Source organism: Mirounga leonina, unplaced genomic scaffold (genome assembly GCF_011800145.1).
Source record: "Mirounga leonina isolate KUSES-001 unplaced genomic scaffold, KU_Mleo_1.0 Mir_53, whole genome shotgun sequence".
Lineage (NCBI taxonomy): Eukaryota > Metazoa > Chordata > Mammalia > Carnivora > Phocidae > Mirounga > Mirounga leonina.
The window spans coordinates 2,913,374-2,940,972 of record NW_023270807.1 but is presented as its reverse complement, the minus strand read 5'-3'; the positions used below and the strand labels follow the sequence as shown (position 1 = coordinate 2,940,972).

General features: G+C 47.4%; 2 protein-coding genes across 2 annotated transcripts; both read right to left on the bottom strand.

Moving 5' to 3' along the window:
* Positions 1 to 941: 941 nt before the first annotated feature.
* On the bottom strand, positions 942 to 5,265 carry CLPSL2 (colipase like 2). Its single transcript, XM_034990805.1, has 3 exons — positions 5,181 to 5,265; positions 2,396 to 2,553; positions 942 to 1,057 (listed from the first exon to the last, which is right to left on the bottom strand). Exons 1-3 carry the CDS (start codon positions 5,263 to 5,265, stop codon positions 962 to 964), a joined length of 339 nt encoding a protein of 112 aa, XP_034846696.1. The 3' UTR covers positions 942 to 961.
* Positions 5,266 to 16,177: 10,912 nt separating this feature from the next.
* On the bottom strand, positions 16,178 to 27,543 carry ARMC12 (armadillo repeat containing 12). Its single transcript, XM_034991661.1, has 6 exons — positions 27,041 to 27,543; positions 26,279 to 26,424; positions 25,928 to 26,062; positions 19,625 to 19,798; positions 19,412 to 19,483; positions 16,178 to 17,786 (listed from the first exon to the last, which is right to left on the bottom strand). The coding sequence occupies exons 1-6, from the start codon at positions 27,282 to 27,284 to the stop codon at positions 17,454 to 17,456; spliced, it is 1,104 nt and encodes a 367-aa protein (XP_034847552.1). The 5' UTR covers positions 27,285 to 27,543; the 3' UTR covers positions 16,178 to 17,453.
* Positions 27,544 to 27,599: the final 56 nt, after the last annotated feature.

Sequence of the window (27,599 nt, the reverse complement as noted above, 5' to 3'; positions counted from 1 at the left end):
CCCTGAGATGAAGAGTCGTATGCTCTTCTGACTGAGACAGCCAGGTGCCCCCCTATTTGTAAAATAGGGATAATTATAGTACCTACTCTAAAGTTGTTGTAACAATAAAATGAGTTAATATAGCTAAGAAAGCACTTTGCACAGTGTGTGGAACTAAGTGCTCAAGAAATCCTAGGTGTTACTGATAGGAGACACCTGGAACTTTTGTAGCTACTGAGAAGGAATCCATCCTCAGGGCCATGGAGCTGCTGGATTCAGCCAGACCTGAGGCCCACCTGCCATTGAACTCCCAGTTCTGACCACCGATGAATTTCCTGATCATCTAGACCAGTTTGGGTTGTTTTGGATACTTGCAGCAGAAAGACTCCTCATTGATTCCCCCATGGTGTGACCTTGAGAGTCATGTAGCTCTCTGAGCCTCAGTTTCTTTACGCATAAAATGGAACTGATAATATCTGAGAGAGTGGAGACCTCAGTGCACCAGGTCTTTCCTACCATAGGCATGAACATTTTTGCATTTATACTTTGCACACATTCTCATCAACATTCTCTCAATGATCTCCACCCTTGTGCTCCCCTTGGAAAGCATTTCAATATTCCCTTCCAGTCCTTTCTACCACATACTTATCCATGGGCACCCCACCATATCCCTCAACCCTGCCTTTCCCATACAGCCCTCCATGCCCCTCCTGGACCCAGCCTCTTCACTCACCTACCTCTACCCCGTTCCCTTCCTGCAGTTCCGCCCTGAGACCACCCCACCTCCAGATAGAACTGAACTTTCCCGCCCCCAGACTGGAATAATCCCTACCAGGTTCCCTCTCCCAGGAAGTGCAGACAGAGGCCAGAGTCAGGAAGTGACTTTAATGTCTCAGGAGCTGGACTGTGAGCAAGATGGGGGCTCTTCGGGCCCCTGGCCCCGAGGGAGGGAAGGGGGTCCGCAACCAGCCTGTGTCCGCCTCTAAATCAAATGGCACCGGCGGGAACAGCCTGGGTCCTTGGATATGCAGCTCAAGCCACTTTGGCAGGGGCATATGATGTTGATGGCTCCCTTGGTCTGTGGGAAATGCGAACAAGAGTTGGGAGGGACCGAGGTGCAGGGAACAAAGGGGTTGTCTCGGGGACAGAAGCACGAGTGAAGGGGTGAGCCGACCTGAGGTCTGTCAGCTCTACAGCAGATAGCTTTATGACCTTAGGCAGGTTAATGAGCTTCTTGGTTCCAGTTTCCTCATCTGTCGAATGGGGATAATAGTAGTAACCTGCCCCACAGGGTGACCATGAGGACTAAATAAAATAGAGCAAGGGCCCATAATGAAAAGACCCTCTGGCCACCCCAGCTGTAGAGTCAGGGGACTGGTTGCTTCCCTGGGCATTGGCTGCTCCCCAGACAGGGACATGGAGGCCGAGCCCATTCTTCTAGAAAGATCTGGGCCCAGGGCCAGATAAGAAATGACAAGCAGTAACAACATGTACGCTGCATTCTGCATCTCTGCCGGCTCATAACCAAGCTTGGATGAACACTGTCGTTGCCAGGACAACCCGGTGAGGTTGTCGCTTTAGCCCCATTTTACAGATGAGGAACCTAAGGCTCAGAGAGCAGAAGTGACCTGGCTGAGGTCACAAAGACAGGGAGTGGAAAACTCAGGATTTAAACTCAAATCCAGGGGCGCCTGGGTGGCTCAGTCGTTAAGCGTCGGCCTTCAGCTTGGGTCATGATCCCAGCTTCCTGGGATCGAGCCCCGCATCAGGCTCCCTGCTCAGCGGGGACCCTGCTTCTCTCTCTCCTTCTGCCTGCCGTTCCCCCTGCTTGTGCTCTCACACTTGCTCTCTCTCTCTCTCTCTGTCAAATAAATAAATAAATAAAATCTTAAAATAAATAAATAAGCCAAACTCAGGTCCCACTCCAAAGCTATGGTCCAGCCACCACAGCGCCCTGCTCCTCTCAAAAAATGAGGGAGGTGGGGATTGGTAGGGAAAAGTCTCTTCCCATCTACTTTGCCTCAATGCATCAGAGTAGAGATGTTCATTCAACAAACATTCGTTGAACACCTACTATGTGCAGATACTAAGTTGGGAGGTAGGGCGTTCAAAGATGAACATGCTGCAAGCCCACCCTGGAAGAGCTCCAGCCGGTGGTGGAGGCAGACAGAACACAAAGCGAACTGGGGGGAGACCCACGCTGCGCTGAGGGTATGAGCTCAGGGGAGTTCCGAGGAGAGAAGGCTTCCCCGAGGAGGTGACTGGAGTTGGACTGCGGGATGAATAGGAGCTCGCCGGGTGGAGGAAGGGCTGAGAGCACTCCAAGCAGAGGGTGGGAAAGCAGGGCAGCCACGTGGGCTTCTGTAACCTCCCCGACCTTTCATGGCAGAGTTGGCCGCCCCGCCCAGAGCCTCACCTGGAACAAGCACAGCATGGCGATTCTGGCCTTAGGGGCACAGAAGGCACCAGCACCGTCCAGGTCTATTAGGCAGCAGTCACTGGAACACTCAGAGTGGTGGGAGCACTCAGCCCCATTCACCTGTGGGGACAACTCTCGTGTCACCAGCTCTCTGGCTGTGTGGGAAGGGGAGGGAGGATGCGTGGTATCGCCAAGGCCCCAGGGGTCCAGGAAGAGAAGCCACGAGATGGTGACCACCAGGTGCCCACCCCCCTGCACCCTCCCCAGAGGAGCAGGAGAGGAGGGGGGGTTAGTACTTCCTTCCCTGGGCACCCCCCCCCCCCAGCCAACCTGGGCTAGGGGACAAATGCTCCCAGATCACACTTTGGTGGGGTGGGTGGAAAGAAAGGGAGGGCGAGAGAGATGGGGAAGGGAAGGAACAGTGATTGTGCTCAGGGGAGGGGGGAGAGGGGATTAGGGTGGGTAAGGCACGGCTGGGGGGCCAGGTCTGAGACAGCGGTGGGGGGGGCGTTGGCTGAGGGGGGAGGGCATGGTGCTGGTCATAAGACCACTTTCTTTTACCTCCAGGGCCACCAGGGAGGTGAAGCAGGGTTTTGAAGCCCTTTAGGGGGGACACATTAAGCTTCCAGCCCTGGGAACCAGTCCCCTTTTGGGGATGGTATCCACACCCACCCCTTATTTGCTCTCCAAACCCAACTGGTGCCTCCTGGCTGCTCTATGATGCCAGGGCCACCACCCTCGACTACAGTGGAAGGTTCGAAATGCTCTTTGGGCTCACCTTCATGAACTTCTTTTTAAAGGGCAGGAACTCGCCCCAGCAAGGGAGCAGGACCCCCACAAGGAGCACGAAGGCTGTGGCCATGGGCCTGGGCATCAAGGTTCAGGTTCGAGGCTCTGCTGGGGATCCAGGGGCCCCAGTGATAAACCCCTTGCCTGGCACGTGACCCGGCGCCCCAGGGGAGCGCCCTGGGCCGGGGGTGGGGGGTGAAGAAGTTAATGGTCACAGGCTGCTCAGGAGTGGAGGCGGACTGAAGCCCTTTCCAGCACTGCCAAGGACTCTCTCAGGCCCTGGGAAGCAATGGAATAAGGAAAAGAGCTCCGGTGACACCCTGATTCAAGCCTTGGACAGGCTGGATTGTACATTTTAGGGGTTCTAGGGGCCTCCATGGGTATTACTTCCAAATTGAAAAAAAACCCACCTGTGAGGGACACCTGGGTGGCTCAGTCATTAAGTGTCTGCCTTCAGCTCAGGTCATGATCCCAGGGTCCTGGGATCGAGCCCCGCATCGGGCTCCCTGCTCAGTGGGAAGCCTGCTTCTCCTTCTGCCTGCCGCTCCCCCTGCTTGTGCTCTTTCTGTCTCTCTCTCTCTGACAAATAAATAAATAAAATAAAATCTGTGAAAGAAAATTTTGTTTTGAAAAATTATGCAGTCGATATACTGAAATGAAAGGAGCTTCCTTCCTAACAGTCTGACTCTCTCTTTCTCTTTGTCCTTGGTGCCCCCAATTGCCCCCCACCCTGTATCTTTTGGAGGAGCTAGTGCCGACTTCTGGTGCTTCTCACGCCCTCTCCAGGTCCAGTCTTGTTGTCAGTAAGAATCAGGAGGTAAGACGAGACGGCCTCCAAGACCTAGGAGTTGTCGGTCTTGATGAGCCGTTAATTGTCTAAGAATTTGTCTGTGAAATGTATGAAAGTCAGGGCTGCGGACAAAATGGAGGGGAGGAGAGAGGAAGACTCAGAAGGGAGAGGGGGTTAAGGGACAGTGGAATGTAGCAATCAGTGGAACTGTGGGGGAGGTAGGCCTTCCTCAGGATGTCCCTCTCCAAGAAAACCCCACCTCACTTCACCTTTGCCCGCTTCTGCTTTTAAAAATTTGCTCTTGGGGCGCCTGGGTGGCTCAGTGGGTTAGGCGTCCCACTCTTGATTTCAGCTCAGGTCGTGATCTCAGGGTCGTTAGATTGAGCCTCCCATCAGGCTCCGTGCTCAGCGGGGACTCTGCTTGACATTCTCTCTCTCCCTCTCCCTCTGCCCCTCCCCCTGCTTGCTCTCTCTCTCTCCCTCTCTCTAAAATAAATAAATAAATCTTTTAAAAAATTTGTTCTTAAGAAGAGATGTAAGAAGCCCTGGCTTAGTAGGGGGTGCTACAGACTTAATTATGCCCCTCCCAAATTCATATGTTGAAGCCCTGCCCCCCAATGTAATGATATAGGTGGAGGTGGGGACTTTGGGAAGTGATTAGGTTTAGATGAGGTCATGGGGGTTCCCCCCTAAGGGGTTTAGTGCCCCGATAGGAAGAGACACCAGAGGGGCACCTGACTGGTTCACTTGATAGAGCATGCTACTCTTGATCTGGAGTCATGAGTTTGAGCCCCACACTGGTGGTAGAAATTACTTTAAAAAAAAAAAAAAGACACCAGAGAGCTTGCTGTCTCTTTGTCTCTGCTATTCGAGGACACGGCACAAAAATGCAGCCATCTGCAAGCCAGGAAGAGGGGTCTCACCAGAACCTGACCATGATGACACCCTGATTTAGGGGTTCTAGTTTTCAGAACTGTGAGAAATACATCTCTGTCATTTAAGCTACTCAGTCTATGATATTTTGTCATGGCAGCTGGGCTGACTAATATAGGGGTCTTAAGGCTTTTCTCTGAGAATAACAGAGGGTTTGGGATCCATAATCCCATTTAGCTCTCGCTGTTTCAGTCAGGGTAATTAATACTCGCTGTCACAACAGAGAGCTCCTGAAATTTCAGTGGCTTGGCCCAGTAATGTCTTATTTACCACTCATGTAAAATCTGATATGGGACAGAAGACCTCTCTTCCGTCTTGTAGCTGCATCATCTGGAAGACTGGCCTCCAGGGTCATGCTAGAAGGTGGGAGAGAGAGATGGAGGAAGTACACGGACACTTAAATGCCTCAGCCAGGAGCGACACACGCCTCTTCCACTCACAGACCCTTGGCCAGAACTAGTCACCTGACCTCAGCCTTCTGCAGGGGAGGCTGGGAAATTCAAGGAAGTCCCGGAGTATTCAGTGTATTCTATCATTTCTGCTGCATAACTCTTATCCTCATTTTACAGATGAGGAACCCAAAAGTTCAAGGCACAATAACTTGCCCAAATAACACAATTAAGTCACAGAGCCAGATATAAATGCAGGGCATTCTAGCTATTGAGCCCAAGCTCTTACCACTGTCCCACCCTGTGGTAGGTGGTCAGAAGGCTTTGTTCCCAATAAAGGGATTCTTGTCATTACTGTGTCCTCTCCCTCCAGGAGTCGTGATCTACAGCTCTCTTCAGACCCATAGTCTGCTGCTTGGGGCAGCTAGTTACCCATCCACGAAGCTCACCATCTCTCCCAGCCCCATTGTGAACTAGAGGGGATCCCCAGGCACTCATAATTCTTTGTACAGAGTTCCCTCCTTCCCTGAAGTATTTGGTCATGCCCTTGTGAGTGTTAGAAAACTGGAAAATACTTCTAACTGCTCAGAAAAGGGCAGATCTGGAGGCTAGGGCCAGCCACTGTGCGTCAGGATTGGCAAGCTGGGATTCTTGATCTGGGGTCCAAGGGCCCCTGGGAAGTTCACTGAAGGCCCTGAGGGGATGGTGGAGCCCCTGAAATTCTATGTGCATGGCTTAAAAAGTTTTTTTAAGACAGAGAACCCCTGTTCTCTGTCCCTTCACCTTCCTTCCTCTGACATTCTCCAGTGTCTTTCTTCTTTCCTGCACCTTTCTAGTGGTTTCCATGACAATGTTGTCACCGGTCTACAGCAAAATGATGAAAATGAGGGTAATGTAGGGTTTTTTGTTAAAGATAAATTTAAAGAATGCTTCTGTGTTCTAAAATTATGCCCTTCCTACTTTTTTGGTGGTTCAAATGTGTTTTTATGAAACAATGGCAATAATACAATGGTAGTTTTGTTTGGTTTTCCCTGTTGTTACATGGTTGTTATATACACATTGTTAATGTGCAAAATCTGTCAACCCCCAAAGTTTTTTGGAAGTTTTTTTTTTTTAAGATTTTATTTATTTATTTTATTTATTTGAGAGAGAGAGCTGGAGGGGAGAGAGAATCTGAAGCAGACTCCGAGCTGAGCGCAGAGCCTGACACAAGGTTGATCTCATGACCGAGAGATCATGACCTGAGCTGAAAACAAGAGTCGGAGGCTCAACTGACTGAACCACCCAGGGGCCCCAGAAGTTTTATCAGTCTGTGCAAATCCAAAATAAAATTCTGGAAAAAACTGTAGTGGAAATTGTCTGTTACTCAATTCATTCCTGAAGGAACTCCTAAGGTAATCTGGGGAGAATGATGAATAAGGAGGTGCCTGAAAGAGTTTGAGATGTGGAGACAGCCCAGCCAAAGCTTCCTAGAGAAGATGGGCAGTGGGAAATATTTGGGGGTGAAGGGGTGGAGACACCAAGGTCCTATGTGGAATGCCCAGGACAGCCCTGGATGCCAGCAGGAGGGGGCAGTGCTCTTTTTCAAAGCCTTGAAGAGAGACTAGGATTCAGGCAAGCTGAGAATAAAGGCCTTCCAATCAGGGGTTCAGGGTGAGCAAAGATTTGGAGGTAAGAATGAGCACAGCAGTGAGGACAGGCTGTCTGCTTGTGGAAGGACATGGTGCAGTCAGGGCAGTCAGTGCTTTGGGAAACTTGCAGGGCCATGAGGGTAACCCCAGTTGAGGTGGCTCCTCAATGGACACATGGGCTGGTGGTGGCAGTGGGGAGATGGGGGATTGCTGGTTCCTGACAAATGGGGATGGATGTTGGCAGGCAGAAACACAGATACCCAGAATAGCCCAAGTTGTGACACGTGAGGATTGCTCTAGATCCAGGAAATGCTCCCCCAGGGGCAGGAGTGAGTCATGGACATGTTCCTTTGGCCAGGGACAATGCCAAAGAAAGGTTGCGTAGAAACATGTGCCCACTGCCTCGCATTCCCCAAAAGCATTAGGCTACAGTTCATAGACCAATGAATTTCGCTTTTTTTTTTTTTTTTACTAAAAGAGATACATTTTATACTGGTATTCAGACAACCCATAGATATTGTTAACATCCATTCCAACCAGTTGATGTCTGTGTCATGCTGGTGGTTGAATATTTGGATTATCATCACTGCAAATGTGTGTGTATGTGTGTATGCAACTAAAGTTTCACAAAATAACACTTACATTTACTATATGTGATCTGTTCTGAGATTATTCATTCTATTCCATCTTTTAAAAATGTTGGTTAGGGGGCGCCTGGATGGCTCAGTCAGTTTAGCATCTGACTCTTGGTTTCAGCTCAGGGTTGTGAGATGGAGGCTCCCCACTCAGTGTGGGCTCTGCTTGGGATTCTTTCTCTCTCCCTGTCCTTCATCCTCTGCCCCTTCCCCCACTCAGGCTCTCTCTCTCTCTCTAAAATAAATAAAATCTTTAAAAATGTTGGTTAGAGGGGCGCCTGGGTGGCTCAGTTGGTTAAGCGACTGCCTTCGGTTCACGTCATGATCCTGGAGTCCCGGGATCGAGTCCCGCATCGGGCTCCCTGCTCGGCAGAGAGTCTGCTTCTCCCTCTGACCCTCCCCCCTCTCATGTGCTCTCTCTCTCTCATTCTCTCTGTCTCAAATAAATAAATAAAATCTTTTAAAAAAAAAAATGTTGGTTAGAATCCACCAAATTGATTTCACCGCTCTATTGAGTCCAGCTGACTTGACCGTAGACATCTCTCGGTCTCCATTTGCCCACTGATTCATTCATTCACCAAACACATAGTGACACATGCTTTACGTTAAGCACGTTGTCATCAGGCTTCAGTTGCAGCTAACAGACACCACTGTACCTGTTCTAAGCAGAAAGGGATGTAAGACAGATAACTGGGGACTTACAAGGTCACTGAAAGGACTGGAGGAGCGAGATCCAGACTGAGCCTCCAGGAACGAAACCCCCAAAACACTGCAGAACTGAGCTGCCAAGGAAGCTACTACCTCAGTCTCCATCAGGAAGGTAGGAGTCAGGAGGCCACCTGCCACCGTCAGCACCAGGAACACACACCTCAGCTGTGACCTAGGGATCAGGGAGCGGCTGCCAAAAATGATTGGCTGTGTCATGGCTACGATATCTGCCCTAGCCAAAAAAAAGAATGCCTCCCACACAAACCCTTCTGCCCCACTTACCTCCATGCACGTCAGTTCTTAGGCAGTGCATGTGATCAGTGACACCTAAATCACATCTGGAGTCCTGGGTGTGGTAGTCTAACGTTTCGCTTTCCAGCCCAGCTATCCAGGAAGTCACACCAGGAGGAGGTGAAACAGAAGCTAAACAAGCCAACTGACAGCAGCTCCGCCCCACCCCCCCAAGCCAGGGACAAATGTCCGGAAGTGGTACAGGTCACCTGGTGTGAAGGTAGGTTTCTACTCCCTGTTGGTTTTTCAAATTTTACAGCTGCATGTTGCTCTGAACACCAACCTATGCCTGATATTTCTATGCTGCTCTTTCATATGTATTTAATATGTTGGCTTTTTTAAAATCACAAGTTTGTTGGTCAGGGTTTTTCCTCTCCTCCGGCAATTTGGTGAGGAAATCCCATGCCGCACAGCCTTCCGCCTTACCAACTGCGCTGTTCTTATGCACCCATCCTGGCCCACTCTCTGGAAGGTCAGTGGAAGCTGCTCTGTCACTTTCTTCTAGCAGCCATCAAGAGGGAATGCTCCCTCTGCTCTGTGCCATTATCGGCTTTGCTCACTGTAACTTGAACTTGCTCCTCCCCTCTAGACTTCCATGGTAATCATAGTTCCTCTCCCTAAAAACAGTCGCTTCACGGACAAAAGATGATATCTGCCGCTTGTGGAAACCAAGGCAAGAGATGGTCCTGGGAAAGACAGGCAGATAGATGAGCTCACCTCCCCTTTCTGTGTCCCTTGATGGACCAAACTCGCTCTCCCCTCTGGTACCCAGCTCTGTGCTCAGCTGCCAGCTCCTATTTAAGAGGATACAATAAGAGCACTCAGAGCTCAATCAATGTCTGTCTAATAAGTAAATTGTAAAACAAATCACTAATAATGTAATCTCATTTACCAAGACAGGGCTATAGGATATACCAATAGGTGTAGACATGGTAAAAGAAACTGCAAAATAAATGGCTTAATATAAGACAGAGATTTATTTCTCTTTCATGTAACATTCCAAGCATGCATAGTCCAGGGCTGATATGGCAGCTACAGCCTCAGTGGCCCAGGCTGCTCTGGCATCTATGAGTATTGTTTTGTTTTGTTTTTTTAAAGATTTTATTTCTTTATCTGACAGAGAGAGAGAGCACAAGCAGGGGGAGTGGCAGGCAGAGGCAGAGAGAGAAGCAGGTTCCCCGCAGAGCAAAGGAAGCCTGATGTGGGACTCGATCCCAGGACCCCAGGATCATGACCTGAGCCGAAGGCAGTTGCTTAACCAACTGAGCCACCCGGGCGCCCCCTATGAGTATTGTTTTAATCAGCAAGGTCCAAGATTGCTTATCAAGCTGTTCCTGTTTCAGGCAGCAGAATGGAGAATGGGGGAAGAAAGGGTTTGAATCCTGCCTTTGAGGACTCTTCCATTCCTTTGGCCAGTCATAGTCACATGGCCAAACCTAGCTGCAAGGGAAGCTTGGAAATGTAGTATCTATTCTAGGCAGCCATGTGCCCTGCAAAAAATGAGGCACGGCAGCAGTCTAGCAGTCTATGTTGTGTGTGTGTTTGCCAGGGGTATGCTTTCTAATCTCACAAGGTAATTCCCATTCGTGCCCAAGAGTCCTGTCTCTAATCTCCTTAATCATGCAATCTCCATACCACACCTTCTCTACCTCCTGGACTCACATTTGACTCCAGCATCCCCCAGCATACAAGCACCCAGTGTGATATGAGAATGGAGAGGCCTTACAGTGAGGATTCACTTGCCTTTGTCATTGTGAGCTCAGACTGACAGGGCTGGGCCAAACACAGTACCCACATTTACACCCCTTGGAAACAACAAATATTTGCCAGCCATGTGTCCAGAAGATGTCACTGGAGCTCTGCAGTTAGCCTTGATGGTTTCCAGCCTTAGGAAACAGGATTCGTTACATAGTGCCTCTTCCCTGCCTTCCAATAATGTGACCTGGGTTACCTCCAGCCTTGGGGAATTTCCCCTGAGGTTCCACCCTGGGGTCAAATCTGAGGAATCTGTTAGCTCTCGTGGAAGTAGCTGAGGTTCTCACACTTGCTCTGACCACTTGGACCTTCTGGTGCTCTCTGTAGAACACCAGGAAATGACCAAAGATATAATCCAAGTTCATGAACTCCGCTCTCTTTCTCTGCCTTCCTTCCCTCTTCTCACTCTATTGTATGTATCTAGGTCACTGCTTCTCAGACAACAATACATAAACTATTTTAAGAAATCACATTTCTGTTCTTCTATTATTATTTGTTTGCTCTGTTCTCATTCATTTTGAAATCTCTTACTCATCAGCAGATAAGCTGTAGTAAGTGCCAAACATTTAGGAGAAAAATATCTATTCACTTACTTTTTCCTCCCAATTAAGGAAAGACATGCATCACTTAGTTTTGGCTATGGGACTTCCTGGCCCAACTCAAGGAAAAGAGGTGTTTTAAGGTGGCAATGACTGAGAAGCTCTGGGGCAGAGGGTTAAGAGGAGAGGAAGACAGCAGAGAGGAAGGGGGACCTCCCAGGCTGGGGTGTTGATTTATCTTTTGACTTAGTGGGGCCAGGTGTCATGGAGGAGGAAAGTTCTCTATCCACTCACTTCTTATTCCTCTCAAAGGAAACCATATCATGTTCCAGGACATTCAAATGGCTATAGTTTCTTGTGGGCAGGGATCACAGACATTAAGCTCCCACACTTGAGTGCACTGTTGCAGATTTTTTGTTCTCATTCTTGTTTTGAAAGAAGAGAACCGACCCAGTGACTGGACCCAGGCAACAATCATTTGTTATTTGTTACCTATCGTTGCATAATGAAATACCCCAAAGCTTAGTGGCTTAACACATCATTTCTTATTTCACAGTCTGTGTGTGTCAGGAATCCAATCACAGTGTAGCTAGGTCCTGTGGCTCTGGGTCTCTCACAGGGTTGCTGTCAAGGTGTTAGCTGAAGCCACGGTCATCTTCAGGCTTGAACGGGGTGGATCTGTTTCCAAGCTTCCTCAAGTGGTGGTTGGCAGGCTTTGGTTCCTTGCAGGCTGTTAGACTGACAGTCTCAGTTCTTCACAGGCTTTGGCCTGAGTCCTGCTCAGGTTCCTTGCCACATAGACCTCTCCATAGGACAGCTTGTAGCATGGCAGCAGTCTTCATGAGCATGAGCAAGTGAAAGGCAAGACAGAATGGAAGCAAGATGGAAGTCATAGTCTTTTGTAATCTAATCTTAAAAGTAACAGTCTCGGGGCACCTGGATGGCTCAGTTGGTTAAGCATCTGCCTTTGGCTCAGGTCATGATCCCAGGGTCCTGGGATTGAGCCCTGAGTCGGGCTCCCTGCTCAGCAGGGAGTCTGTTTCTCCCTCTCTCTATGCCCATCCCTCCGTTCGTGCTCTCTCTCTCTCAAATAAATAAAATCTTAAAAAAAAAAAGTCTCTTCCTTTGCCATCTTCTGTTGGTTAGAAGCAAGTCACTAGGTCCAGGTCACATTCAAGGGGAGCAGATTACACAAGGCATATTTGGGAAGTGGGGGTCACTGGGGTCATTTAGAAGGCTGTCCACCACACTTGCCATCTATTATTATTGGAGAGATATAAATGTTATATTTGCTGATGATTAAAGGATTCCTATTTCACAAAAGATAAATCAATCTCTCTCCTCTCTCTTGTTTCTTCACTCATAACAGCAATGAAGTTCTTACTGCTTTGAGCTCAGGGAGCAGTTAGTGGTAACATGTGAGTTGAGAGAGGAGAGGCTCTGCTTTAAGCCTTAGGACAAAGCCGGGGACCCCAGTCCGGTTTCCTTGAGAACACTGTACCAAGATCCTGCTGGAGGTCATCTTGTGGGGACAGCTGAAGTTCCCTTGTCTTATAATTGGCAGTCTGGCTGGCTAACTGTCATCTACCAGCAAGCCAGCCCCTACCATAGTCCCATCTGAGGGAAACTGATTAGTTTCCTTTTTGGTAAAATTCTCTGCCTTCCTTCCCTCTTCTCACTCTATTGTATGTATCTAGGCCACTGCATCTCAAGCAACAATACATAAACTATTTTAAGAAATCACATTTCTGTTTTTCTATTATTATTTGTTTGCTTCTTGCTCATTCACCTTGAAATCTGTTACTCATCGGCAAAGAAGTTGTAGCGAGTGCCAAAGTTTTCCCACCCTGGAGAACTCCCTCTCTTTCTTCTCCTCCCCCCTCCTCTTCAGAGATTCAATGCAAGCCCCTCTCTTCTATGAAGCCTTCTCAGAATCAACTGAAAAGATGGAAATTTCCTTGGAAATGTAATTGCCTGAAGGTAAAAAAGTAAAGAAAAAAGCTAACCATCTGAGAGGAAGCCTGAGGGAAGAGATATGATGGCAACTATCAGCTATGAAATTTCTCTTTTCTTTGAAAGCGAACTTCTGTAGGGGGAGATAGATGCATCTAGCTGCTAAGCACACAGTAGGTATTCCATTAGTCCTGGTTGATCGATGCCACCTGGGGTGGTTCTTAAATGTTCACAAATTCTTTGCCACTCTTCCCTTCAAAAGGTAGAGCCTAGGGGCACCTGGGTGGCTCAGTCAGTTAAGTGTCTGACTCTAGATCTCAGCTCAGGTCTTGATCTCAGCGTAGTGAGTTCAAACCCCGTGTTGGGCTCCACATTGGGCATGGAGCCTACTTAAAAAAAAAAAAAAAAGATTAAAAAAATTTAAATGTAAAAAAAGAGCCTAATTCTCCCTTCCTTAAATGTGGGCTGTATCAGTGAATCACTTCTAATGAATAGAATGTAGTGGAGTGATAATGTACGACTCCTGAAGTTAAGTCAGAAAAATTATTGCAGCTTTCCCCCGCTTTCTCTTGGATGATTCACTTCTAGGGGAAGCCAGAAACTGAGGCCTCCTGCCAACAGCCAGCATCAACCTGCCAGCCAAATAAATGAGCCATCTTGAAAGTGGATCCTCCAGCCCCAGTCAAGCGTTTGGATAACTGCAGCCCCGGGCAAAAGTTTGACAACAACCATAGCTTGACCGAATCAGCACCGCCCAGCTAAGATGCTTCTGGATTCCTGTGAGAGCCAACAAATGCTTACTGATCTTTTAAATTGCTAAGAGGAAGAGAGCTGAAGGGACATTGCAGGAGGAAAAGGTTTCTGCTTCCTGGTTCTAGTGTGTGTAATTGGCAAGCTCCTGCAGAGTAAGCACCTTCACCAGTGCCCAGTGCCTGGAGCGACCAGCAGCACCAGCAGCTAGCAGCTTCTCCTGGCACTGCCCACCTTGGGCAGTCATGTAAGCAGAGTGCCTCCACCTCCTGCAGCGTTTGCAGCTTCTCCAGCACCCAGCACCTGCTGTGTACTTGGCGTCTCCGGCATGAGGCTCCTGCAGCACTCACAAGGTCTTGAGCACCAGGCTTCTGCAGTACATAGAGGCCAGCAGCGCCCAGTGGGGAGCAGCTTCCTGTGTACCCTACTCAGGCAGTTTTCTAGACTTTTTAAAAAAAGATTTTTTAATTTATTCATTTCAGAGGGAGAGAGAAAGCATGTGCGTGTGAGCCAGAGAGCGTGAGCAGGGGGAGGGGTGGAGGGAGAGGGAGAAGCAGACTCCCCCCTGAGCAGGGAGCCCGATGTGGGGCTCGATCCCAGGTCTCTGAGATCATGACCCGAGCCGAAGGCAGACGCCCAACCATCTGAGCCACCCAGGAGCCCAGTTTTCTAGCCTTTGATTTGGCACCTCCTTGTGAAGAACTCCCTGGCATCCTAGAGGCCAGATTTCTGGCAAGTTCCACTCTCATGAGAGTACAGTGACTTTTCTGCCATCTGGTGAGCCATGGGCTATGTTCTCAACAAGGTCTGGATTTCAGCTTTAGTGGGGGTGAGGGGTGTCTCTCCCTTGGGTGCCCTATCCTAAGCCTCAGCCCTGGGGGGTAGGGGCTGCTCTGACATCTATTATTCATGTATTCTTTACTCTTTACTAACCAAGTTTTTTGTTACTCTAATCCCCTGTTGTCATAAATAATTATATTAAAATTTCCCTAATCAAATCACTGTTCAAATCACTGTGTGGTTTCTTTCTCTTGATTGGACCTAGAGTGACACGCTAAATTTGGTCATAGTTTGTTATACAGCAACAAATAACCAAACCACCCCTCCCCATCTCATTGCCCACTGCCAACTCCCCTTTCATTACCATCAGCCAATTTTTACCATGTGCCTATGCAGAGCAGGTTCTTCCCTCAAGGCTTTTATAAGGAGTCAGATATGACCTACTACAAAAAGAACAAAGTTTATAAGATCAAAGATTTAATTTTGATCTAAATGAAAGGTTCAAATATGAAGTGCTGCAGGAAGCAGCAAAGGCCAGTTGAAGGCGGCTCCAGGCTGCAGTAGGACGTAATTCAACTCTGATGACACTATAGGACACAGCCCAGTGGAAAAGAGAGAAGGGCACTGTAGCCAGGGGGAGCACTGTATCAAAAGCTTAGAGGCAAGACCACACGTGGTAGGATCAGGTCAGCAGGGACTTCTAGTTCACTCCAGTTTGGCTGGAGAAGGGATTTTATATGGTAGGCTAGTGGCAAGCAATATGACCAGATCCTGAAGGGCCTTAAATACAAAGCTAATTCATCTGGTGCTATCATGTTAAAAAAGGGGGCCAGTGACCATGTCTTTGAAGCTAAAACTCAACCTACTTTTGTTGTAAGTACAATTATACTTGTCAGATCGTGAGACTTAGCTTTGGGGCTGAGAAGAAGTTCACCATGACAGTAGGAAACCCCTGAATGTTTTTGAGAATGATGCAATGTGGGGTTCTGAGATTAGCCTGGAATGTGTTGGGCTGGAGAAAATGGAGAACAGAAGTAGAAAATGATACCCAAAAGTCCTGATGTAGGGAATAGGGTAGCAGCAGTGGAAAGTGAAGAACTTGGAGAGATGTGGGATGTTCGGAATGGCTGGTTGGATGTGGTGAGTTGAAGGTGATGCCCAATGCTTAGCTGGTGACATGGGAACACAGGGAGCTGAATGAGGGGTAGATAGGATGATGTTGGCTTTTAACAAGTTCCATTGGGGTGACTGCAGTGTATCCAAGAAGCAGGAAGGAACAGCCTCAGGCCTGAACTCAGGAGAGAGACAAGGGCTGATGATTCAGATCTGGTAGTGATGTCTTCTCAGGGTGACAAGTCAGACTTTGGGAGATGGTGATGAGGCTGGCTCTCTGTTCAGCCTATCCTCATCAACAACCCTCCCCCGACCCACCCAAGGGATGAAGTCCTGGGTCAGGAATTCAGTGGGGACAAATATCCTCAAGTAGTTCAGTCCTAAATGGACTCCTAAAAGCCAGAAGCACTGTCTTTCTCGCCTACCACAGATTCTGGCTTAGAATCTATGGTCCACTCCCATGGGCCTCAGGCCAAAGAATAGGAAAGCAAAAAGCCCAAGACTAGGGGGTTCTAACCCTATTTCGGCCCCAGACCAATCATGTTACCTTGAGCAAGTCACTTTCCCTCTTTGGGTTTGTTTTTTCCTTCAGCAAAATGCCAGGGTTGGCCTTGGACTAGACCGTGGTTTTTAAATCCTGCCCCTGAAGAACAACAGGGTTCCATAGCTGGGCCAACATGTTCTTCCTCCTGAATCAAGTAGTAGCAGATGGAGCAGCTCCAATTTTAGGGTTTTCTCCATAAGGTTTTCTTAACCCAGTAGCAACCACTACTGCTTGTTTTCAAGCAAGGGCTCACAGATAACACAGCGAATGAACAAGCGGGAAATGCAATGAAAATAGGTGAAACTGGGAAAATCTGAAAATAGGGGACCATATTTTGTTTGACAGTCTTCTTGTTTCTGGAGACTTCATGGTTATGGTTTTATATTACTCACATAGTCACTCTGGTTTCTAAAGCTAAGTTCCAGTGGCATTTCAGGGTGCTTTCATAGAGCGTTCTGGGACTCCCCAGTGCCTGTAACCCAAAGAGACTGGAGAAACATCAGACTTGGTGCTCTAAGGACCTTTCCAGTGTTAATCTTTCACTCTCTCAGTCTTTGATCTTTGCACGCAGAACACTGCACCTTACATTCATTAATTCCTATAATCCCCATATAATCCTCCCAACAGCCTCATGACATAAGTACTATTATTATATTCATTTTACAGGTGAAGGGAGCACTGAGGGCCAAATAGGGTTAATGGCTTGCCCAAGGTCACACAGCTAGTGACAGAGCTGGGATTTGAACCTGAGAGTCTTATTCCAAAGCTCTCTCTTCCAGTATGCCTGCAGTCTCTGTCATTAATGCTGTCACCAAATACTTTCAGCTCTTCCTTGGACACATGGTAAGACTGATCTTCCCTACCCCCTTTGGCTAGTGAAATGTGAGCAGAAGTAGTGAGCATCATTTCTGGTGTAACTTTTAAGAGCCAGGGATCACTGCCACATTCCCTGTTCCTTCTCTAGGAGTTGAGGATACACAATAAGAGCCACTCTCAGCCTTGGGCACTGAGAGAAGACGATTTGGAAAAGACACCTGTCCCCCCACCCCCAGCTGACCTGCTAGGGGCTATGATAAAGAAATAACCTTGTCATTTTTTACCACTAAGATTTGGAGGTTGTTTGTTACTGTGGCACAGCCTAGCCCATCCTAAGGAATCCAATGCAATACCATGTCCTGTTGATTATCTTTGGTCTCAGTTCCCCCAAACATGCCTTCTCTCTGAAACTCCCTGAGAGCATTGGTTCCACATTCAAATTTGAAAAATAGCAAGAGGAGAAGGCAATCTGTCCCCAAAACAGGGAAGTGGGGATGTGTTTTGGGAGATGTGCCCATGCTTCACCATGCTCTGGGTAGGGATTATGCTGGATGAAATCTACACCCAGCCCCTGGAAGGCCCTAGACAGAAACTTCGTCAAGCTTTTCTCCCATAGTCATTTATGGGCTCTCCTTAATTTTATTCCCCGCTATTAAAGTAGGAATGACTGGGCCGGCAGGAGGAGGGCCGGACTCCCACATCCTGGGAGCACTGCAGGCTGACTATGACCCTGCAGGCCTGGATCTGAACCTCCTCCTCAGGGTGGATGACCAGGGCGAGCAGCCGGTCTGCCAGTCGGGACTCATCCCCAAAGAGAGCTTCATGAAGAGATTGTTCATTGTAATGCCACTTCACGGCACGGTAGTGGGGTGAATTCTGGCCCTCACTTAGCCGCTCAGCAAACACCAGTACCTCGAACAGCAGACTCCCTGGCTGGGTGGACTGAAACAGGTTCAGGAAGTTGGAGTGCACCTGTGAGGGGAGTAGAGCGACAATGGCAAAGAAATCCAAGACATGTTCTGAGGTTCTTCTTCTTCCATCTTCCTATTGCTGCAACTCCCCAGTACACCCAAGTTTCAGATTCAACTGTATAGGAATTTTTTAGTTTTCCTTTCATTATCATTCTCTAACATAATTGCACTGTGGTCATAAAACATGAGAGATAGGATCATAATATTGATTCTGGGAAATTGGTTGAGTCAAACATTAAAGCTTAGCATGTGGCTGATTTTTAGAAATATTTTGTGTGCTTGAGAGGAATATACACTTAACTAATTGTAAAATGTTCTAGGTGTGTCTAATGGCTCAGGCTTATTTATATTATTCCCAGTAAATATACCCTTACTTGTTTTAGGTTTTTATCTATTAATTGCTGAAAAAATACATCTCCCAAATCTTCCGTTGTGATGGTAGATGTGACAATTTTTCCTTATAATTATTCAGCCATGAGAAAGAAGGAAATCCTGTCATTTGTGACAATATGGATGAACTTTGAGGACATTATGATAAGTGAGATAAGCCAGACAGAGAAAGGCAAATACTGCATGGTATCACTTATTGGTGGAATCCAAAAAAAAAAAAAAAAAAAGTCACACTCGGAAACAGAGTAGGAAAGTGGTTGCTAGGGGCTGGTGGTGTAGAAGAAATAGGAAGACTTTGGTACAAGGGTATAAACTTTTAGCTATAAATTGAATAAGGTCTGGGGGTGCCTGGGTGGCTCAGTCGGTTGAGCGTCCGACTCTTGATTTTGGTTCAGGTCATGATCTCAGTGTCCTGAGATCGAGTCCTGTGTTGGGAGCCACACTGGCTGTGGAGCCTGCTTGAGATTCTCTCTCTCCCTCTACTCCTCCCCCTGCCACTTGTGCTCTCTCTCTCTTAAAAAAAAAAAAAAGATGAATAAAGTCTGAAGATCTAATGTAAAACATAGTGATTAAAGTTAATAACACTGTATTAGATAATTGAAATTTGCTGAGAGTAGAAACGTAAATATTCTCACACACAAAAAGATAAATACGTGAAGTGATAGATGTGTTAATCAACTAGATGGTGAGAATCCTTTCACAATGTATATATATATATCAAATCACCACTATGTACATTTTAAATATTTTACAATTCTATCTCTTCATTATACCTCACTAAAACTGAAAAAAAAGAAAAAAAATTTCCTTGTCATTCTATCAAGTTTTGCCATATAAATTTTGAGGTTATGTTATTAGGTTCATAGAAGTTTAGAGGTCCTTTATCCTTCTGAACTGTTATTATGTAGTGACCCTGTCTATTCCTAATAATGGTTTTTGTTATAAGTAATTTTTCTCTAATATGAAAATACCTACATTTACTTTTGTTTTATCACCTGGATTCGTGGCTCTCAGAGTTCAGAAAGCCCCTTAAAGGAGAATCCCCCTCTCAACAAAATTAATTCTCATTCTATTGGGAGAATTGAAGAGGGGATAGTTTTCAATATATCTAGTACAAAGGCAGGAAGAGAAACAAGACGATCTTGTTAGGACTAAGTCTGCCTGGAGAATCCATGATTCTTCCTTCCTCAGTATCTGAGTTGGTATCCATTAATCCTTCTTCAGTTCCTTTCTCACCTGGCAGTTGAGAATATCATACAGAAGGTCGTTCTTCTGTGCTAGGTAGCTCAGCAATCGTATGGCTTGCACCTGAATAAAAGAACGAGTAAAGTATGAGAAGGCAGGTAAATGTGGGCCTGAGCAGGGAAGGCACAAATCTCTGCTCCTCCCTCTAGGTGCTGTGCCAGGGCTGGTAGGAGGGGCAGGGCCTGGGCCATGGTCCTTAGGCACCTGTGCCAGGATATATTCTGACTGCAGGATCTCCATCAAGGCAGGCATCACCCGTCGCAGCTGTGGATGTACATAGTCAGGCAGTGGGAGGCTGTTGAGGAGTCTGAGGCCGGCAACATGCAGCTCCGAATCCCAGATGGTGGAGATCAGTTCCAGTACCTTGACGGTGTGTTCCTGGGGGGTTGAGGGGGTAGGGAGATAAGGGTCTGCTTTTATGTGGTGGTCCCCAACACTATCCCAGCCTCTGAGTTCACTCTTCCCTCCCCCTACCTATGATGCCCAAGCCCAAACCCAGTAGACAACTCCCTTTAACTTACACTCTCAACATTACTTGATCTAGTTGGCCACACCTGCCTCCTTTCTGCACCTGGCTTCTCTTCCACAGACTTCTTTCCTGGTTCTTCTGCCCAACCTTTTCTTCTCTATCTTCCTCACTCTCTTAGTGATATTATCCAGACTCAGTGTTAAACACTGTTGATGCTGAGGCCTTTCAAATTTCTGTCCCTAGCCCAGACCTCTATGGGAAAACTCCAGACTCATATATTCCAGTGCCAATTCCACTTCTTCCCATAATGCTTTTTTTTTAATAAAGATTTTATTTATTTATTTGACAGAGAGATAGAAGAGCACAAGCAGAGGGAGTGGCAAAGGGAGAGGGAGAAGCAGGCTCTGCACTGAGCAGGGAACCCGATGCGGGACTCGATCCCAGGACCCTGAGATCATGACCTGAGCAGAAGGCAGATGCTTAACCATCTGAGCCACCCAGGCACCCACTTTTTTCTTTTTTTTAAGATGTTATATTTATGTAATCTCTATACTCAACGTGGGGCTCAAACACACAACTCCGAGATCAAGAGTTGCATGCTCCACTAACTGAACCAGCCAGGCGCCCCTTCCCAGAATGCTTGCTAGACCTCTCAGAGTTAACACATACCCAGCCCCCAAACCTGTGTCTCTCACCACCTTCCCTGTCTCTGCTTTTGGTCACACCTCCCTTCTCACTACTCAGGTCAAAAATCTGTGGTCCTCTTTAACTACTTTGTTTCTCCTCACACTGCTTTTCTAGTCCTTCAGAAAATCCCGTTGGCTCTACCTTCAAAATCTGTCAACAGTCAAGCTGTTCCTACCACCCCGTGCCAAGCCACCATCAGTTCTCACCTGGACTTCTTCAATAGCCTCCTGTCTCCCTGCTTCCATCCTCCCCTCTGCATCCATTTTCAGAACAGCAGACATGTTAGACATGTCACTCTTCTGCTCAAGTCCCTAGCTCATCCAGGGTAAGAGCTAAAGTCCTTACAGTGGCTTACAAGGTCCAGTCTGCTCTGCCGCTCTCCCCTCACAATTTCTTTGACCTTATCTCCTATTCTCTTTTTTGCTCCCACGGTTGACATCACAATGGTCTCTTAGTCATTCTTTGAGCATGCCAAGTACACACTTATCTTGTTTTTGCACAGCCTGTTTTCTCTACTTAGAATGCTCTCCCTCCAGATAGTCATAGCTCACTCTCTTACCTCCTTCAAGACTTTGCTTTAATGTCACCTTCCCAGTAAGGTCTTCCCAACCACTCCCTTTTTTAAGATGGCAACCACTCCCCACCCAGCCTTCCTTATTCTCTATCTTTATTTCATTCTTCTCCACAGCACTGTCACAGGCAACTCACTTTTTATTTTGAAACTTTTTATTTTCGAATAATTATAAGTTCTCAGGAAGTTGCAAAAATAGCCCAGAGACATCCTGTGGGCGCTTCACCCAGATTCCCTCAATGGTTAACCTTATGTTATTATATACAGTATCAACACTAGGAAATTAGTATTGGTACAGGGTGTGTGCACAGTCTCTGTCATTTTGTCACATATGTGGATTCATGTAACCATCACTGCTATCAACAGATTATTCCATCAGAGTTGTCCCCTCACCACAGAGATCTCCCTCACGGGACTCCATTATAGTCACATCCCCCCCCCACCACCAAAACCAGCCCTCACAATTGGTAACCACTCATCTGTTTTCCATCTCTATATTTTTGTCCCTTTGAGAATGTTACATGTTGAGTCCTACTTTGTGACCTTCTGAGATTGGTTTTTCACTCAGTAGAATGCCCTTGAGATCCAAGTTGTTGTATCAATAGTTCATTCCCCTTTATTTCTGAGGGTTCCATGGTATGGATTAGCACAGTTTAACCATTTATCTATTGAGAGACATTTTGGTTGTTTCCAGTTTTTGACTAGTACAAGTGAAATGGCTACAAACAATTGCATACAGGCTTTTGTGCAGATATGTTTTCATTTCTCTAGGATAAATGCTTCAGAGTGCAACTGTTGAGTTGTATGATAAATGTATCTTTCATTTTTTATTTTTTTTTAAGTAGGCTCCATGCCCAGCATGGAGCCCAATGCAGGGGCCTGAACTCATGACCCTAAGATCAAGACCAGAACTGAGATCAAGAGTTGGATGCTCAACTGACTGAGCCACCCAGGCACCCTGATAGTTCATTTTTTAAAGAAACGGCCAAACTATTTTCTGGAGTGGGTGCTGTACCATTTTATATTCCCACCAGCAACATACGAGAGAGCCCATTTCTATCTTCACCAGCATTTGGTATTGTCACAAATTTTGAGTTTGGACTATTTAATAGGAGTATAGTGCTGTCTCATTGTGGTGGTAATTTGCATTTCCCTAATCCCTACTGATGTTAAACATCTTTTCATGGGCTTATCTGCAACTCTTAGATCTTCTTCAATGCTGTATCTCTATGTCTTTTGCCCATTTTCTAATTGGATTTTTAAAAATATGGAGTCTTGAGAGCTCTTTATATGACCTAGATAGGAGTCCTTTGTCACATATGTGCTTTGCAAATGTTTTCTCCCTGTCTGCAGCTTGTCTTTTCATCCTCTTAAGAGGTTCCTCCACGAGGCATGTCTTTAGTTTTGATGAAGTCCAATGTATCCATTTTTTCTCTTACAGATCATGCTTTTGGTGTTATTTCTAAGAACTCTTCATCAAGCTCTAAGTCCCAAAGATTTTCTCTTTTGAAACTGTACCACCACCCCCATACCAGCTTCCTTATGGTCCTACTTTATTTTTCTCTAGAGTTAGTCTGGGTGGTGTTTCAGGCAGAGGGAACAGCAGGTGCAAGGGCCGGGGAGTGGGAGAGCATGAAACATACAGTGTGAATGGCTAGGGCTGGGGCAAGGAGGTGGAGGATCATGCACTTTATGCTGAGAGCCCTGAGGAATACCAAGCAAGGGGTTGATGGGATCAGATCCCTTTGGACAGAGTGGTCTGACTTAGAGAATGGGGGCAAGGTAGGTCCATTTTGGACATGCTGGGCTAGAGGGCCCCTAGGATATCTAAGTGGGGCAATTGGCCCTGGGGTTGGGGGAGTTCCCAGGCTATGGACAGAGATGCAGGAAAGCACATCTAGATGAAAACTGAGGCCAGTGAGTGGCTGCTTTTACCCAGAGAGAGAACAGGGATCAGGTCCCCAGGACACCCTGGGGAAAGTATTGCCCAGGCCAGCTGCATCAGAGTCTCCTGGGAGGCTTGTGAAAAACATAGCTCCCCTGCTGAACTAGACTCTCTAGGTGTGGGGCCCTGGAATCTTCATTTTTAACCAGCTCTGTGGGCAATTCTGATATGTTTGAGATTTACAGACTTATGGAAACTCAGAGACTTAAGGGATAAAGTAGAGGTGGCCAGCAAGTGGAGACCTAGAGACCTTTTTTTCCCAAAAAAAGTTTTTTTTTTCCTTTCTATTTTTAAGTAGGCTTCACACTCAACATGGGGCTTGAACTCATGACCCCGAGATCAAGAGTCACATGCTCTACTGACTGAGCCAGCCAGGTGCCCCTCTCCAAAAAAGCTTGATGCAAAAAATCAAAGTGTGAAAATACCAAGCTTGGGGGAGGAAATATAATGCAACGGGAACACTCATGCAGAGCCGGTAGAGCTTGTAAATTGATACAATCCTTCTTGAGAAGTTGGGCATACATTTTCACCCAGCCATTCTACTCCTGCATACAGATCCTAGAGAGTCTCTTATATCCTCAACGGAGATGTGTACAAGAACACTCATGGCACAATGTGGAAACAATTTCAGGGCCTACCCATGGGCAAATGGATAAATAAAATTGCAGGATATTCATGAAGTAGAATACTATACAGCGGTGGAAAATAAGGAAACAGAGCTATCCACACCAATAAAGGTGAATCTTTCAATGTTGGGGGGAAAAGGCAAACCACAGAATACAAACTGCGTACTTCCAGATATATGGAGCTTAAAAACATCCCAAATTACATTTTGCCCATTCATTTATTATCTGCCTTGGCTTGCTGGAATATGATACCTGAATATATGGCAAAACTATACAGAAAATCAAGGAATTGATGCACAACATGCAGGAAATAATTGCCTCTGTTTGGGGGAGAGTTTGGGATTGGGGAGGGGCATCGGGAACATCCAACCTGTTGATCACGTTCTATTTCTCAGCCATGCATTTTTTTTTAAAGATTTTATTTATTTATTTGACAGAGAGAGAGAGAATGAGCACAAGCAGGGGGAGTGGCAGGCAGAGGCAGAGAGAGAAGCAGGCTCCCCACAGAGAAGGGGGAGCCCGATGTGGGGCTCGATCCCAGGACTCCGGGATCATGTCCTGAGCCGAAGGCAGTCGCTTAACCAACTGAGCCACCCAGGCGCCCCTCTCAGCCATGCATTTTGTTTTATAGTTCTTTCCATTGTACACATATAAAATGTAAGTTTTCAATATTTTACTTACTTTTAATTCAGGAGAGACCATTTGCTAGAGAGAAATTTGGAAGTCAAGGAAGGAAGGGGGGGTCTTTTTTAAGATTGGAAGGATTAGAGCATGTTGAATACTAATGGGAAGGAGTGGGGGGAAGTCCATATCAGACAAAGAGGCTAATTAAGGAGAGAGGCTATTAAAGGGGATGGGATCCAGGACTGAGACTAACGTTGACCCTAGACAGGAAGAAAGCCATTTTTCCATAGCATTAGCAGGAAAGGATGGGTGTGGAAATGGGTAAGCCTGGGAACATTTCGTGGCTTATATTTTCTCTACATGGTGGTAATGAAGGCATCAGTGGCCCAGCCACCAGGTATCAGACCAACACAGCACGGGGCGTGGTATATCTGATCCTTGTCCCTGGTTCTAGGCACAGAGCTCCTAAAATCCATGCATTTGTGGGGTGCCTGGGTGGCATAGTCGTTTGGGCATCCAACTCGGTTTCGGCTCAGGTCCCATCTCAGGATTTTAGGAGCTCAGCACAAGAGTCCGCTTGAGATTTTCTGCCTCTCCTTCCCACTGCCCCTCCCTGTGTGCTGTCTCTCTCTAAAATAAAATCTTTTTTTAAAAATCCTTGCAATTGCCTGATAGAAGGGCCCTTTGTTATTCATAATAAGCTCCTCTCAGTTACCCCAGAGCTTATGCTGATTAGGTGACTCTTGGTGGATGGTAGACAGCTTCCGGATGGGGGCGCTAATGGCCAGAAAGGTCAAGCCATGATTAGAGGGTTGAAGAAGGAAGGGAGGGGTTAGAGATTGAGTTCACTCACCAATGGCCAATGATTAATCAATCACACCTACATAATGAAACCTCCATAAATACCCCTAAACGACAGGGCTCAGCAAACTTCTGGGTTGGTGAACACATCAAGGTGCTAACAGGGTGGCTTGTCTAGAGAAGGCCCAGAAGCTTTGCACCCTTCCCCCATACTTTGCCCTACATGACTCTTCCATTTGACTGCTCCTCAGTTGTGTATTTCATAATAAACTGGTAAATGTAAGTAAAGTGTTTTCTTGAGTTCTGTGAATCATTCTAGTGAATTACCAAACCAGAGGAGGAAGTCCAAATTTATAGCCAAATGTACTGGCACTTGTGACTGGCATGGGAAGTGGAGGGGGGGGTGTCTTGTGGGGCTGTCCTTTGTCCTTTACCTGTGGGACCTGCACTAACCCTAGGTAGACAGTGTCAGAATTGAGTTGAACTGTAGAACACCCCCACTGGTGATGTAGAATTAGTTGATATCAGAAAGAACCTCAGTGCTTTCTGCTGTTTGGGGCTCAGAGATACTCCTAGCACCCCAGTTCAGTTTCAGCCTGAGATTCAAAGATTTGTGACCCTTGAGGAGGGTCTCACTTAATTACAAGGAAAAGCATTATTTCTGGATTACAAACACAGACCCAAACAACTTCTGGAACATGACCATTTATCCTATGCCCATTAAAGAACCCATGGACTACAGACATCCTGTGCGCTCTACCCCACCACTTGCCTCTGCACTCACCTGGATTTTAAGCCTGAATTTTCTGATGCCAGAGAAAGCTTTAAGTGTGTTCAGAGCTTGGATTTTGACACTGTTGTCCTTGTCATCCAGCATGGAGCCCACCAAGCTGATGTCATCAGTAGTACAAGAAGAGGCCTAGAGTGGGCCAGGAGAGACGCAAGAGGCAGGAGAAGCGGGTGTCCTGGACCCACTGCCCCCCGTATCACCAAGACCCCTCAGCACCAGCCCTCCCGCCATCAGCCAGAGAAACAGGTCCCAGGACAGGGTCTGGCCAGCCAAGGGGGTAAGGATCAGGCGTAGCCCCCAGGGATTGGGCTGGCTGGGAGGGACCTCCGGCTGTCTCCCGCTCACCTCAGCCTCCAGCAAGTACACACAGCGCGTGATACTGTGCAGGATCATGCTCTTGGCGTACTCATCCTGTTTATGCTCCAAAGAGTTGAGGAGCCTCCGGAGCTCACCCGAGTCCCGCCCGTGCCGCTCTCGCTCGACTGCCAGGCCTAGACAGCCACCCCAGCCCAGTTCAGGCTGTGGACTCAGAAGTGATCAGAGAATGGGGTCGGGAAGTTGGGGAGAGGGACCTGGGGACAGGGCTGCCTTGCCTTTTCTGAAGGGGCCTTCTTGCTCTAGGCAGGACCACCAAGTACAGCTGAGCCGTGCGTGTGGCAGGAGGGGTGCTATGTCGAATGAGGTATCATTCAGATCGTAAGTGTCCTAGTTTGGGATATTTACTATAACAATTTTCTGGCCTACGGCAGTCATGTGTCCTATCTCATCATAATCAGTACATGGCAGTGATATCCCAACAGACGGCAATAACTCATCTTGCAGAAGGGTGCCTTTTTCTACTTTGCACAAAGTTGTCGTGTGGACTAGTGGAGGCTCTGGGCATGCAGGTGGCCCAATGTTCCCTTAGGGAGAACTGCTAATGCCAAGCCTCCGAGCAGGGGCATCCTGGGAGCTAGAGTGAAGGCAGAATCTGGAGACCTGCCAAATGAGTCCTGAGGATCCACTCGAGTGCCAGCTACTCCCTGGGGACTCTGAGCTAGCATCTCTATGGTGGGTTGAGGCAGATGGAGAAGAGGAAGGAAGGACAGAGGAACTTGGAGGAGTCACCTTTGGGCCCTCCCACACTGGAGGCCTCGGGAGCAGGTGCCTCCTGGGGCAGAGCCCTCTCCCCAGGGCCCGTACACTCACGGGCGATGCAGATGGGTGAGGCAGTGTAGAGGGGCGGTTGGCATTTGATACCAGCCCTGATGGCCTTGTAGAGCAGGTAGATGAACCCAGCACCTGTGGCCAAGCCCACTACACCTTTTCGGATGTCCATTTGCCCCAGGTACTGGGGGATGCTCATACCCATGTCTTCAGTGTGGCCTTGCGCCCGGGTGGGAGCTAGGCCCAAGGCACCTGGCAAGGGCCTTCTGGAACCAGAACTCTGGCAGGGCCAGGAACCAGGATACCAGAATCAGAACCTGGGCAACAAAGGAAACTAGGGAAACGGGATAGAGGGCGGTGATCAGGAAACGGGGCAGCCAGGAGTGCTGGGAAGGGGAGAAGAAGGTTCAGCTTCACAGGCTGTCGGAAATGAAGCTCAAGACTATGGGAATAAAAAGTCTGGAGGGGGGGACAGGAAGGTCCTTCGCATCCCCTTTTCCTTAGGGAAGCCAGGTTGGTT